Raw genomic sequence first — 13,597 nt, 5'->3', positions numbered from 1 at the left:
GCAGACTTTAGTGGATCTGGGAGGAGGATTTGAATACACATGTGCCACCTGCTGGACAGAAGGACAGAGCCAACATACAAGGACTCGCTCTTGGCCAAAGTCATGGCAACTTTTGGTGATGTTTTTGATCGGGCTGCGGCTCACGATTACTTTCATTGTCGAAGCGATTAGTTGATCGGTCGATAAAATGTCAGAAAATGGGGAAAAAATGTCGATCAGTGTCCCCCAAAGCCCAAGGTGACGTCATCAAATGTCTTTTGTCCCCAAAGATGGTCAGTTTGTTGTCAGAGAAAGAAACCAGACATTTTTTTTTGCCTTTTTCGTGGGAATCAAAATAGTTGATTAATTTAATAGTTGACAATTAATTGATTAATTGTTGTAGCTCCAATTTTTGATTCACCTTATCTTTGTCAATAATTGCCCGATGGACATTATACAGTTGTGTTTTTACTAAGGAGCCCATTATTACTTTTGATTTGTGGAACTCAGTACGCTGAGTTATGCTCCTTTTTACTGAACACAAAGCTCTGCTAATGTCTGATTCTGTTAAAAGAGCACTATCAGTCTGTATTACAGTATTATGTATTATATTTGTTCAGACACTCAAAACAATTCTCAAATCTTAGGAATCAAATTGAGCGGACATCAAAGGTGCATTATGTAAGAATTGCCCACCTTCAACTCATACTCCCAATGAACAGGGGCAGCATAACAAGTATAACAAGTAACTGCTAACTGTATTCTTTTTTACACATCCATTACTGTAGCTAGTCTGAGCTTGTTAGCTCAGTTAGCCGTGCAGCAAGCTTGGCTACCAGGGGAGTGTTGGTGTTTACACTGCTAGCACAAGATCTTTGGACTGCTGGGAGAAAAAGGCTTAAGGCCAAGGGCTAGCTGGTTAGCATGCTAACTTCAGTATATATCTCTTCAACACAACACATAGTCTTCTTTGACATCATGTCAAAACTGTTATTTCTCCACATTCTGTTGACAATTTTGGACATTTTTGAATGTTTTAAACTAAAATTCTTACATATTGCACCTTTAAGCTGCTCAGTATTTGATTTATGCATGATTATTACAATTTGTTTCTATAAACATAAAAGATGTAGTGCTCATGTTACTATTTACACACCTGCCGTACACACACACGCGCACTCAAATTGCACTTGCATCTCTGAGGCACTGCTGACTGTCAAGTTCTATTATATTCCGTTGCATATCAAGGGAAATGTGCTGTCTGTTCTCTGTATCCTCCTGTCAGACATGCTCTTCACTAATATATGCACATGGCAGGAGGGTACGCATGAGGAAAGTCCTCTGTATAATGTTTGCCATGTTAGTTTCAGCAATCATAAAGGGAAAGAAGAGCACATTTTGGGAACTTAATGTATGCAGCATTTATCTAAAATAAGCAGCAAAGAACATCAACATGAATCTTATATTTACAGTTTATAAATTCAGGTTGAGAAGACACAAAACAATGTAACTGCAGTCATTTTATTGTTTCAGAATGAATTTGACTGTGTAGACATGCACCCCTGGATGCTTACCATTGTGTTTTCTTAAAAAATGGAGGCCATGATGTTACAAAAAGCCTACATGAGGGCCTTTTCATGTAATACATATTAAGAAAACGTATCTGCATAAATTGAAGATTTTTGTTGTCCACAGATACAATTAATCACACCGCTCTCATTGATACCAGAAGAAAATCTCTGTATTTACTCCCCTCAGTCGTCCTCTTTGTGATTTTTAAGAGCGATGGTGCAACCTTGAAGCATCTTCAGCACCCAAATTTAGTTCCCATCTCTCTACTGCTTTTATAGAGAGGTTCAGAATTCAGGCCAAGTGAGATGGATGTTGCCAAGACTCCCCTGGTATACTGGTGCTTAAAAGGCAAACTGTTTTGTCCTTTTATTTGGGCTTTTTCAATTTACAGGTCCATCATTTCCTCCTCCACAGACTTTCCACCGGTTTCAACATACCGCTCTTGCACTCCAAGAGTACTATGGTACTGTTAAGGAAAATATAAATAACACAATTTCAAATATATATTGTAAGATTCAGGTTACTTTGAACATAATTAATCAGAAGTCATTCAAAAAACAAGAGCAGTCAGTATTTCAGCCACCTCCCGTAAATCTTAAGGTTTGATTTTAAATCAGATGAGTCACAGTGAGTCACCAGCATGATTAGGAAAGGATACGAGTGGAACTGGAAGTCTGCCCCCACAGCAGCTGACATCATGGCCTGCAAATTCCTCTCCTCCAGGTCTCCAAAGCAGTAGCCGTTGGCCTTGTCCACTGCTCGTAAGACCTGAATCATGCTCTCTTTGTCCTTGAGACAGAAAACAGAAGCATTTGATCGGGGGGGTTTTCTCTGTAGAAATTCACCGAAATTCACCAATGATGAAATATTTCCTGGACAAACTCTCACTGAAACCTTCAAAATGTGCTGTTGAAAGACTAATATACTTCTGTTTTCCAGTTCAGTATCACAAATCAGTGTTAGAGTTGACATGATTCGTACGTCCCTATTCTCTTTTCCAATTTAATTTTTCCACCAGTCCGATCTGTTGCAACATACATGAAGAATTGGTTTTATCAAGGTTTCGTATTAAAAAAAAACCTTACTACACATGAATACAAAGTCAGAAAACCCCAAAGTTCCTCCAATGCCCAAACATTTAACATTGACATTAACATCTTGTCTTTCTCAAGGTTTTAAGTGTTTTTTGCCTTTTAAGTTAGCTTTAAGCACCATTGGTAATCAAGGTACAGTCAGGGTTCCCACACCTTCTTAAACATCAAATTCAATGACTTCTCAAGGACTTTCCAGGCCCAATTCCTTCAATGGACTTGGCATGTAATGTATTGTGTTCTTTTTTGTCTAGTGTATTGTATCTGTTACCTGCCTAGAAACTACGGATGTAAAGTAGCATTCTTGCTAATTCTGACATGTTTACATTGCGCTTCTCCCCATCAAACAAATAAAATAAAATGAGATAAAATAAAATTCCAGGGCCCAACACTAAATAGTTTGAGACTAAGGCTTGAGAATTGTGATGGCAAAGAACTGCGGGAGACATGCTGACAGTAAAATGGCTTACTTGCAGCTTCCCCACAATTGTTGGAGTTGCCCTTTAAATGGGGTAGAAAACAGAAATGCATCAAGGCTGCGTTTTCCCCATCATGGAAACAACTGCACCAACCTGCCATTTGTATAAATTACTAGTCCCATATGAGGTGATGGCACAGCAGTCTAGACTCCTGTCTCTGCACACACACACAGGATCATATCAGTCTCCATAAAGAAATAATGTCAGGGAACGAATACAGTGTGCAGACAGCCCACACCCTTTTAACGCTCCAATCCATCTGCAGAAAATTGATCCAGTGTTCAGTTGCAAATGCTAAAAATGATTTATGATTTACCTGTGAAGAGATATCAAGACGTGGTGAGTGATTTTTAGGAATTCTTGGAAGGGCGTCTGTTTGGCATAGCCTGTGAATTAATGTGGGAGTTTAACATGTTCAGGCCAGTTCTACTCTATGTTTTGTGGGTAATTAACCTCTTCATGACTCATCTAGAAAAATATAACGAAGGAATTCTTATTATGCCATCCACTCAACATCTCTCAGCAGCCTTGCGTCATTCCACAGCAAACAAATATAGCGTGTCTCAACCACCAGACACAGTAATTAAACTTACTTCAAGGAATTGGTAATAAAACAACCCTCTATATGAACTAACTAAGCAAGCAAGACCATCAGCAAAAAGACTATTTCTGCATAATTATTATAGTCATTTTTAATGCCTTTCACTGGGTTGAATTCCAACGTATCAGGGTCAGATAAGTCATAACATTCAAACTTTTTTTATGGCCAAGTGCTGAGAGTAACTTGAGGATCCCACAGTCTGAGGAGAGAAGCTGCTCTGTAGTCTAGCAGCAGTGTATTACAGCGCTGAAACAAAGTTTACTTTGTTTCATCATCGTCATCTTTTGCCCACAGAAAATCAACAAAAAACTTTGTAGCATTATTTTCTAATTAAAATAAGCGTTAAATAGATCTGTATTCCAACAATAATCACTGTTAAAGAGTGTTTGGTCAGTTACCAATGACTCTGCTCCCCCTGCTCATGCTGTGAAAAGGAAGAGAAATGTATCTGGTCACACATAAGACAGAATACTCCCTAAAGAGATGGCCCCTGCTGCTCGGTGAACACACAGAGAGCAGGATCCTCCTGTTCTGGTACATACACCGGCAATGACAGAACAGGGACAACTACCATCTCCAGCAAGGAAAAACACTTGAAGAAAAGAAAAAGGGAAAGAGAGCTGCCTCAAAAAAAAAAAGAAAAAAAAAGAAGAACAAAGGAGTCGTGTATGTGTAGAATTATAACAAAGTTAGGTCATATTGGTTAGAACATACAACCAGCAGAATAAAATATAGTGAGCCAAAGTCACTGAGGGTCATTCTTAAAAAAACAAACAAAAAAAAACAAGCTATGATACCTGTACATTGAGGGGCACAAAGGAGACGAGGCTGTAATCTTGAATGACCTCTGCCAATTTTTGATTTAGATGGTGGAATTTTTTAAAGAAGGGATCTGCGGCCAGGTGATCGAGAAGATAGGTCAGGTCCATGACCTCTGTGTAGAAGTCAAGGTTGAAGGCTGTGCAAGAATACAGACGGGAAAAATGTTACCATGTAAATCCATTACTGAATAAGGTATTAAATTTTGTTTGGTAATATTAGTTTTTGTTGAGGTAAAGCCTAAAACCTTTAACGTACCCAGTTTGCCATACTGCTCAATCAAGTCCATCTTGGAGAGGACGTTGACGTGGGGAAGCTCCACGTGCAGCATGGTGGACAGGGAGGTACACAGCACAGAGATGAACTTCGCTGGGTCAGCGCAGTAATGAGAGTCCACAAGGTGCACTGCTGTCAGCTTGAAGAAGCGAGAAAGTGTAGGAGAACCACACTCATAAGTAATTCATGCAAGGTAGAAACACTTTAATATCAAGTTATTGTTGGCCATGCTTGATGACTGTATGTATAAAGCATCAGTTAAAGGAACAACTCACCCAAAAATGAAAATTCAGTCACTATCTACTCACCCTTACGCTGGACATGGAATGTCAGGTGAAGTTTTGTAGTCCACAAAACTTTTCTGGAGCTTCAGAGCAAAACAGTGTTGCAGCATTCATCTAAACAATTAAACACATGGGAACCTGTTTTGAAATGTAAGAAAACAACCAAAAAAACATAAAATGGCTCCATACAGCTCATCCAGCATAACCCAAGTCTCTTGAAGCCCCAAGACCCCAAATTTATTTGAAAAGATGTTATTTACACCCTTTTAAAAACCCAAATCTTCACTGTATGTCCTAAGCTAAAAGCGTTAGCACGCTTCCAGAGAATAAGATTTGCTGGAGAAGCCATTTTATGTTTTGGTTTTTTTTGTCCCCAGCTACTTCAGTTGTTTAGAAGAATGCTGCCACGCTGTTTTGCTGTAAACGTTGCAGAAAGTTTTGGTGGACCACAAAACTTCACCCAACTTTGCAGCAACATGAAGTGAGTAGACAATGGCTGAATTGTCATTGTTGGGTTAACTTTTCCTTCAAGGCTCCATTCCCATGCTTGATTGTTTAAAAAGCTCACCCTGAAATTCCACTTGGCCAACTGAGAGAATATATTCTTTACTGAACTCTGGTGGGTGTAGAGCTCCACCTGTCCAGGACAGTCAAACAAGAAGTAGCAGTCACTGTGCTGTTTCAGCTTGTTCTCTAACCAGTCCAGATTTGCCTCAACATACTCCATACTGTAGAGGAGCCCACCATTAGGCCCAAGCTTCAACCCCTCCATGACATCATCCAGAGTGACCAGCTCGGAGACATCTACCGCACAGGAGTACGGTAGTCCTTCATTGGCTGGGTCCATGTTCACCACAACCACCTTGCGTCCCAAGTGAGTCAGGAACTCCTGCATTCCTTGGCAGTAAGTGGTTTTTCCTGAGCCTGGGGGTCCGATGACCACCTGGCCGAAGCGTAGAGAGGGTTTCACTCCTGACTGACTGGCCATGGTTTCAGTGCGAAGAGGACTGAGGATCACATTAGACGGGACCAGGATGTCAGAGGGGCTACATGTGTTGTCCTACACAGGGTGTCAGCATCCAGGTGTGTACCTGACGGGGTCACATCAGATAATATGGTGAAAGAGGCTCAAGTTTAGCCTTTTCATGGATAACTACTAGCAAGAGCAACATCTCATCTCGAAACAGTGATTGTTAACGTTATACTCAGGTAACATTAACTAGCTAAGTTAATTAAATGAACTGCTAATTTAACTGCAACACGTAGCTCATGAAAAGTTTGTGACAAAACAAAAGTGTAATTAACACTAGCTGCAATTTCTGTTACGCCACTGTGAACTAATATTTCTAAAAGTAATAACTACTGATGGATAATTACCGTCTGCCGCCGTTTTGTTTGCATGCGTACAACAGCTGCTAGCTAACCGGCTAACCTGCGCCAAAGTACATCCGGGTCATGTAACTGACGTGTCAAAATAAAAGCACTGTTTTGTTTTGTTTTTTCATTTCACGAGTCACTATACTTAACCTGAGCTCACCATGTCTGTGAGGGTACTTCATACATTATTTCGACCTTTTGATAAATCATTAATACTTTCCATACAAATATGACGCATTTACATAGAGAGACAACTTTTTGTGCAATAGTGACTCAGCAGTTTCAGATATTACATGAATATAACAAAAAGGTAAAACACAAAATCCGCACAAGTGGAATGAAAGGTTGGAAAAATGTTTTTAATATCGCAGTCAGACAAATAATGAGTAAAAATCACATAAAATAATAGTCTTTTCTTTAAGGTCATCTTCGTGGTCCAATGGTGCCACCTGGCTGCCAGCCTCTGTACTTCATACTGGTGCTAGGTTGACGTCTCAGCAATGTGTCACCTCCATCAATATTTTTGGGTTTATCATACACTGTGGATATATGAAAATCTTTTCTGGCCTTTTTTGCAGAGTGTAACAACAATTTCTCTCCATGATACCTGCAGAAAAGAAATTGTATTAGGAGCGCATAAAATAACACTCATGAAAAACCTGCAAGCAATTAAATTTAGTTGATTCAGTCTTTTGTGTTCATACGCACCCAAAGCCTCTTTTGCAATTAGGGTGTTGGCCCTCGCTCTCAAGAGCGTCAGGAATTCCAATCTGACTGTGTCCCAACCCGTCACCATCCTTCCAGCCCTGCTTTTCCATCACACGACGACCAAAGCCCTAGAAAGAAAGAATAAAAAACATTCGAAATGTGCTCATATAGGCTATGATAGAAAACACAGCAGTCAAATTATAAACCACCTCCTTACCTTAGTGAACCTCTCGAAGCTGCCAATAGACTGACTGTGTCCAGATCTATCTTCAAGACCCTCCCTCAGCCTTTTCTCGTATCGCATTCGGACAGAGTCACGGGCATCCATGTCACCTCCATCTGTGAGTGGAAGAGATGGGTTTAAGAAAATCGTACTCACAGAGATAATTCACAGTTTGGTTCCCTTCATCAATCACAGTTTGAAAATAAACTTGAGTTACCTTTATCATAGTAAACACTCATGTCAACATCCCAGTCGTCTGCCGTTTGTTCATCGAAATCTAAAAAAAGGACAGAAGGAGACATAAATGTAATCAATAGTTAAAGTAATAGTGACAAAAAATCATATAAATGTGCTTTTAATGGATTTAGATCATAATAAAGTCTGCACAGTCATGACATGAGGCTGGGAAATGTATCAACGTTCATCCTTAAATGTAGACTGGAATTTAGTTTTGTGGTTAACACAATATGATAACTTAAGATGTGATTATGTATAAACATATATCATGAAATACCAGCTTCTTCTGGCAAGCGTGGAAAACTGTATGATTAATGGTCTTGCTGCATACCTCCTTCCTCCTCCTGCCAGTACTGGGCGTCTGTGTAGAAAACCAGGCCTGAGCCGCCCTTCTCCCACTTCAACTCGATCTCCTCCTCATACAGCCTCTCTTTGCTTCGCTCCTGACTCGTTACATCATCATGCAAAGCTTCATGGCGCTCCCACTCCTCACACCAGTCATCATCCTACAACCAACAAGATTAATGATTGAAAAACCAGTGATGGCAATTCACGCATCCCTGTATCACAATGCATTTATGTGTAACATACAAATAAATATAAATGGATTTCAACCCACGTCATCTGCATTTGACTGTGCATCCTCCTCCTCTTCTTTCTGTGGCTCATCAGGTTCTGTTGTTTCTCTGTCATCAGCTAATTTTCTTTCTCCTGACGGTGGAGCAGCCAAAGTGCCTGGTCCTGATATTTCATGTCCAGCAGCTGTTAATACAGTCTCTTCCGTGGCTGGAAGTGTCCAACTGTTGCGATACTGAAAAGGTACATTGCCGTAACGGCGATTGGAGCTGGTCTTTGGGAAGGTGAGGCCCAACTTTCGGATGAGGCGTGGAGGCAATCGACAGGACTGGATGAGCTGTAGGAACACTTTCACTGGTGTGCCCACGTTTCCATTCTGCATCAGAGCAGGTGGATTCAGCTCAGATAAGGTTTTGAGGTCAGCCTCTGTGAAACGCTCTGTTAAGGACACCCGGTGGCGCTGCTCGTGCTTTGTTTTATACGGGAAGGACCCATCATCTGAAAGAATTAAAAAAACAAACAATTAAATTTATGAACAGTGATAACACTTCATGTCACATTTAGAAAGGAAAAAAGACAAGAATTTCCAGGTATAAACAGTAATACCTAGATGAAGAAACCATGACACACATGACATAATCCCTACACTCTGTATCTAAGAGAGGTTTCCATTTAGAAGTAGTTTCATTAAAAAACATTTATATTATTTTTTATAATTTTTCTTATTAATTTACTGTTTGAGTCACTTTTGACAGAAAGAAATCAGGAATTCGGTCCATACCAGAGCTGCAACTAATGAATATTTTCATTGTCGATTAATTTGTCAGTTATTTTCTCAACTAACCAATTACTAGCTTGGTCTATAAAATGATATAAAAATGGTGAAGAATTGTGACTAGTGTTCCCAAAGCCAAAAATGATGTCCTTAAATGTCTTGTTTTGTCCACAAGTTTATTGTCATAGATCGGTAAAGAAAGCAGAAAACATTCACAACAAAAGCTGGAATCAGAGAATTTGGGCTCTTTTTTATTTCTTTTTTTTTCTTAAAAAAAGTGCTCAAATTGAGTAATCAATTATCAAAATAGTTGGCAATTAATTTAACAGGTTACAACCCATCAACTCATTGATGCAGCTCTATTTTCAACAGGCAACTTCACAAACACGAAGAGCCATTTGTACTTCTTTTATTTATATAATTACTAACTATTAGAAACAGGGAAGTGACCAAGTGGGGCGGTTTAATGATAATTTGGCTTCTGATAACTTGCGAAGGGCATTCTGCCTTATTGTTGAAGTACCCCGCAAGAATCACATTAAAAAAAAGTTAAGTTCCCAAGATATCCTGACTGTGAATCATTTGATTGACACAAGCTCCCAAAACACTTGACCCTACACTTCCCATAATGCAACCAAGTACATAACCCTAGTTTGTTACGCGAACCGAAACCTCAGCTATTCTGTTTTTTAGTTACCCATCTTATTTTTTAAAGCTTAATAAAGCTCCCTGCAGAGCCACAGAAGACAGTCTATTATAAAAGAGGTACAGGCAGAGTGGTAACGTCATTGTCACGTCACTTGTACTGACCACTGTGTAAACTCGGCGGAGTGCCCCTTTAATATGGCACAACATAGTTCAAACACAGACTAAAAGAGGGGTGATCTCTTTTTTTTTTGTCCCCGGATTCATGTTAGGTTGACTGACAGTAGACTGACTGACAGGCACATTTAGAGAAGCACCCGTCACTTACCCTTGTCATCTGAAACTTTGACTCTTTTGATAACACAACGTCTAGCCAGCCAGTTCCCCTTCGAGTTGACCCAGTGTTTCCCGGCATACATCCTGACGAGTCTGTCAGCTTCTTTCTCACGAACAGAGACGATGCAGCAGCACGTCTTCACCGTCTGTTTCTTCACAGAGCCGTTTGTTGTGTCCTGGTCAGTCTCCGGGGGTTTGGAGCTGCCCTCTTCGCCGTCACCACACGGTGTGTTTTCGGTCCGCTCGGACTCCCTGAGGACCTCCGGCCGGTGTCGGTAGTGAAAACATTGAAAAGCGCCGCTTTCTATGAACTGACTGAAATAATTCCTCAGGTCCGCTGAGCGAAATGCTACAGGGATGTTGGTAACGGCAAAATACACAGGAGAGCCGTCTTCAGAGTCCGCCATGATTGTTTTTTCCCTGGACGGCAAGCGTCATCAGAACGACAGTCTGAAATGACGTCATATCCGCCTCTGGGTATACGCCACTTCCGGTTTCATTCACGGGACCTTATTTCGGATAAAAACATGAAATGGAAGTGAGTCAAGAGAAACGAATAATTGTTTGATCCCATGAATCACATGTATGATGTTTGTCAATTAAAAAGATAATTTCCAACTCAAGAAAGTCGCAGTTTGTCATAAATAAAGTAAAATATCATCTAGTTTTGTGTTAAACCGTTCAGTGAACTTCATCATCTACCACAACCCATGACCTCAACACACGTCACCAACACCAACATGGCCGCCAACTCTGACACAGATAAAAGTATTAACGAATGTGAAAATCACAATAAAACTAACCATAATGACAACTGACGTTAAGTGAAAAGGAGAGTTCTACAATGTTTGAGTTACAGTCCCCTCACTGAATAGGACAAAAGACAAAAGTCTTTCACATGACTGCATTTGTTTAAACTCTTTCAGCAAGACAGCCAAGAAATGTGTTCAGTCAGAGTTCATTAACCCCGAGGCTAACTCCTCCTCTGGCCTTCAACTCAGCTTTTATCGTTGTGTTTTGATAGTAATAAGCAGTAAAACTAGACCTGGGTCCAGACACTCTGACATCACTTTACACATCATATTACAAACTGATTGTGCATTAGTCATAGCTACTTTGGGCTGTGGAAATTCATGCTTATCCTCAAGCGTGTCATATACGTATGTCATACAGACTTTACATACATGATTATACAGGTAAGTCAGAAATTTGATCTTATATTTAAGGTTTACGTTCTAATAAGATCAGTGCTTGTGGAAGTGAATGAACTACAATTGTACTCATACTACCGCCAAGGCCCAACAGTCCCCTTTAATTCAATCAAGCCTAATCCAATATTAAACTCGATAGCCCTGTATCACTCTATGATTTAAACCATCCATAACTGCTTAACCATGATTTCAGCACACCAGATCTAGGATCCACATCAAATTGAACTCACCTATAGATACCAGCTACCTGAATATGCCTGATTATTTTCATCAAGATTCATTCATTATTCCCTGAGAAATTAACAAAAATCGCAAAAACACTCGCAATGTTAAAGAAAGTGAGAAAAAATTCCTAGCATCGTCCCTTTATCTGGATCCCCACCAAAACTTAATGGGGTCTATTCTGGGTCAAGACCCATCCTCCATCCAAGTTTCATGGAAATCCGTTCAGTTGTTTTTGGGTAATCCTGCTGACAAACCAACCAACAAACAAACAAACATGAGTGACAACATAACTTTCTTTGCGGAGGTAATTAAACTGTCTTGCAGGTATATCATACATCCTAGAGCCTGGCTAAATATCTGTCATTGCAGGAAAATAAAAAATGAAAAAATAAATTTAAATAACATGGAAGAGAAGTCATCTTTCCACAGACTTAATAAAATACATTTACACCTTGTCACAAAAAGCACCATAATGAGTCATTACACTGGAGTATTTGGCCTTTGGAACTTTTATAAAATGAAGACAATTAAACTTTAGGTTTCAGTTTTGTTTGTGGTATGTTTATACCTCAAATTGTGGGATATAAAAATATTTTTTACAAAATCCTTCCTTCTACTGAACTTTTCAAATGGCTCAGTGTGTCTTAACAAGAGGGCAGCCGTAGATGAACTTTGCCTCACTACAGTACGGTGTAAAAAGAGTATCCAAGTTTAGCATTATGTTAGTTTAGTATGTGTGCTTTTCTAGGTACTACTGGGTCAACACTACAGTACAGCCTGGCAGTGCAGTATGTCATCGCAAAAATCCATATTATTTGAAGAGAGGACCTGCATTACATACCAAAAAATATTCTGGTGTAGAGAGCAGGAATATCTCTAACAGCTATTGTCCCTCACATTTAGACAAGTCTGATAGTCTAAAAGTAAGAAAACACTCAGAAAACAGTCAGAATTGAGCACAATTTAATCTATAAGATCGAACATTGTCCAAAGCAATCATTGCGTATAATATTTGAGCCATTCAAAACTGTTAATCACTTTCTTTAATAACGACATTTTATTTTAAGTGTTGCTGAAATGTTTGACACTTTATGGACATTACATATAATCCAACAAAACATGACAACAGCGCACTAAATAAAAGTTACCAGATAGCACTTATTGAAAACAACATTCAAGCTAACAAAAAATCATTAGTAAACATGTTTGATTACAACATTTCAAGGACAATTCTGTCAACATGTAATCTAAATGTGTATGTTAATAAAATAATACGTTTAACCAACTATTCTGGTGCCGACTAGTGTGGGTATCAACTCATAATAGAACAGTAGTTTCAATTTGTTGTTTTTCAGTTACTTTATCTCAAAAGTTGGATCATTACATTTTTTCATCATTGTTTCTGCAATTTATGATTTTTTGTTGTTGACAAGAACGTCTGAAAAGGGTTAATAACATACAGCTTGTCATTTACTGGTGAACCTGAAAGAACGATGTCTAAAAATGTGAATTGAATTCCATCAATTTGAATTCCAGAATAATCGAATGATTTTCCTGAGGAGTGAAATGACCCCACAGTGTTAAAACATCACTGTCACCCTAGGGTTGATGAACCTGTGCTGTATTAGCAGTAGGTCAAGGTCAAGTGTCATGTACTGTACCAGACATGGTGTCCATCACACACTGAGAGTTCAACGACCTGGGAAAAATCAAACCAGGGGAAACATGAAAGACAATATTTTGGGGGAAACCTCACAAGAAAAGCAAACTATATAAGTTTCAGGGGTAGAGGGATATGTTGACACAATTGTCTTATAAATGATCTCATGATGGCCCATTTAAATGGTTATTAGAGTCTTAACTTTATAATGCTTTTACAGTCAAGTCTCTTAAACATGTTGAGAGAACATATGTATTTTAATAATATTAAAAAAGAAGCTTGGACACTCTTCAGGTTCCAGCCATTACGTAATGCCTGATCAGACCTGGACTGTTTTCCTTGATTGGCCTCAGGATACAGCAGTTGTTCCACTTTTAGAACGAAGGACATTTCATTTTTACTGTCCTGGTTGGAGATAAGTGTCTGTCCTCCGTGTCCGTCTCTGCCTGCTCCTAACTCTATAAACACAAGCCTTATCACCAGCATTTACAACTGTCCCCATGCCTCATGAAACCTGAGGGCT

General features: G+C 39.4%; 2 protein-coding genes across 2 annotated transcripts; both read right to left on the bottom strand.

The window, feature by feature from the left end:
- Nucleotides 1-1,486: 1,486 nt before the first annotated feature.
- Nucleotides 1,487-6,544, bottom strand: gpn2 (GPN-loop GTPase 2). The gene is made up of 6 exons (XM_073486174.1): nt 6,479-6,544; nt 5,670-6,192; nt 4,800-4,956; nt 4,520-4,680; nt 2,210-2,340; nt 1,487-2,009 (listed from the first exon to the last, which is right to left on the bottom strand). Exons 2-6 carry the CDS (start codon nt 6,087-6,089, stop codon nt 1,937-1,939), a joined length of 942 nt encoding a protein of 313 aa, XP_073342275.1. The 5' UTR covers nt 6,090-6,192; nt 6,479-6,544; the 3' UTR covers nt 1,487-1,936.
- A 272-nt stretch (nt 6,545-6,816) lies between these two features.
- On the bottom strand, nt 6,817-11,656 carry gpatch3 (G patch domain containing 3). Its single transcript, XM_073485378.1, has 7 exons — nt 9,971-11,656; nt 8,266-8,720; nt 7,978-8,152; nt 7,627-7,686; nt 7,404-7,525; nt 7,187-7,314; nt 6,817-7,085 (listed from the first exon to the last, which is right to left on the bottom strand). The coding sequence occupies exons 1-7, from the start codon at nt 10,383-10,385 to the stop codon at nt 6,902-6,904; spliced, it is 1,539 nt and encodes a 512-aa protein (XP_073341479.1). The 5' UTR covers nt 10,386-11,656; the 3' UTR covers nt 6,817-6,901.
- Between the last annotated feature and the right edge of the window lie 1,941 nt (nt 11,657-13,597).

This window comes from Pagrus major, chromosome 17 (assembly GCF_040436345.1).
Source record: "Pagrus major chromosome 17, Pma_NU_1.0".
Classification (NCBI taxonomy): domain Eukaryota; kingdom Metazoa; phylum Chordata; class Actinopteri; order Spariformes; family Sparidae; genus Pagrus; species Pagrus major.
This window is presented reverse-complemented; position numbering and strand designations above follow the sequence as displayed.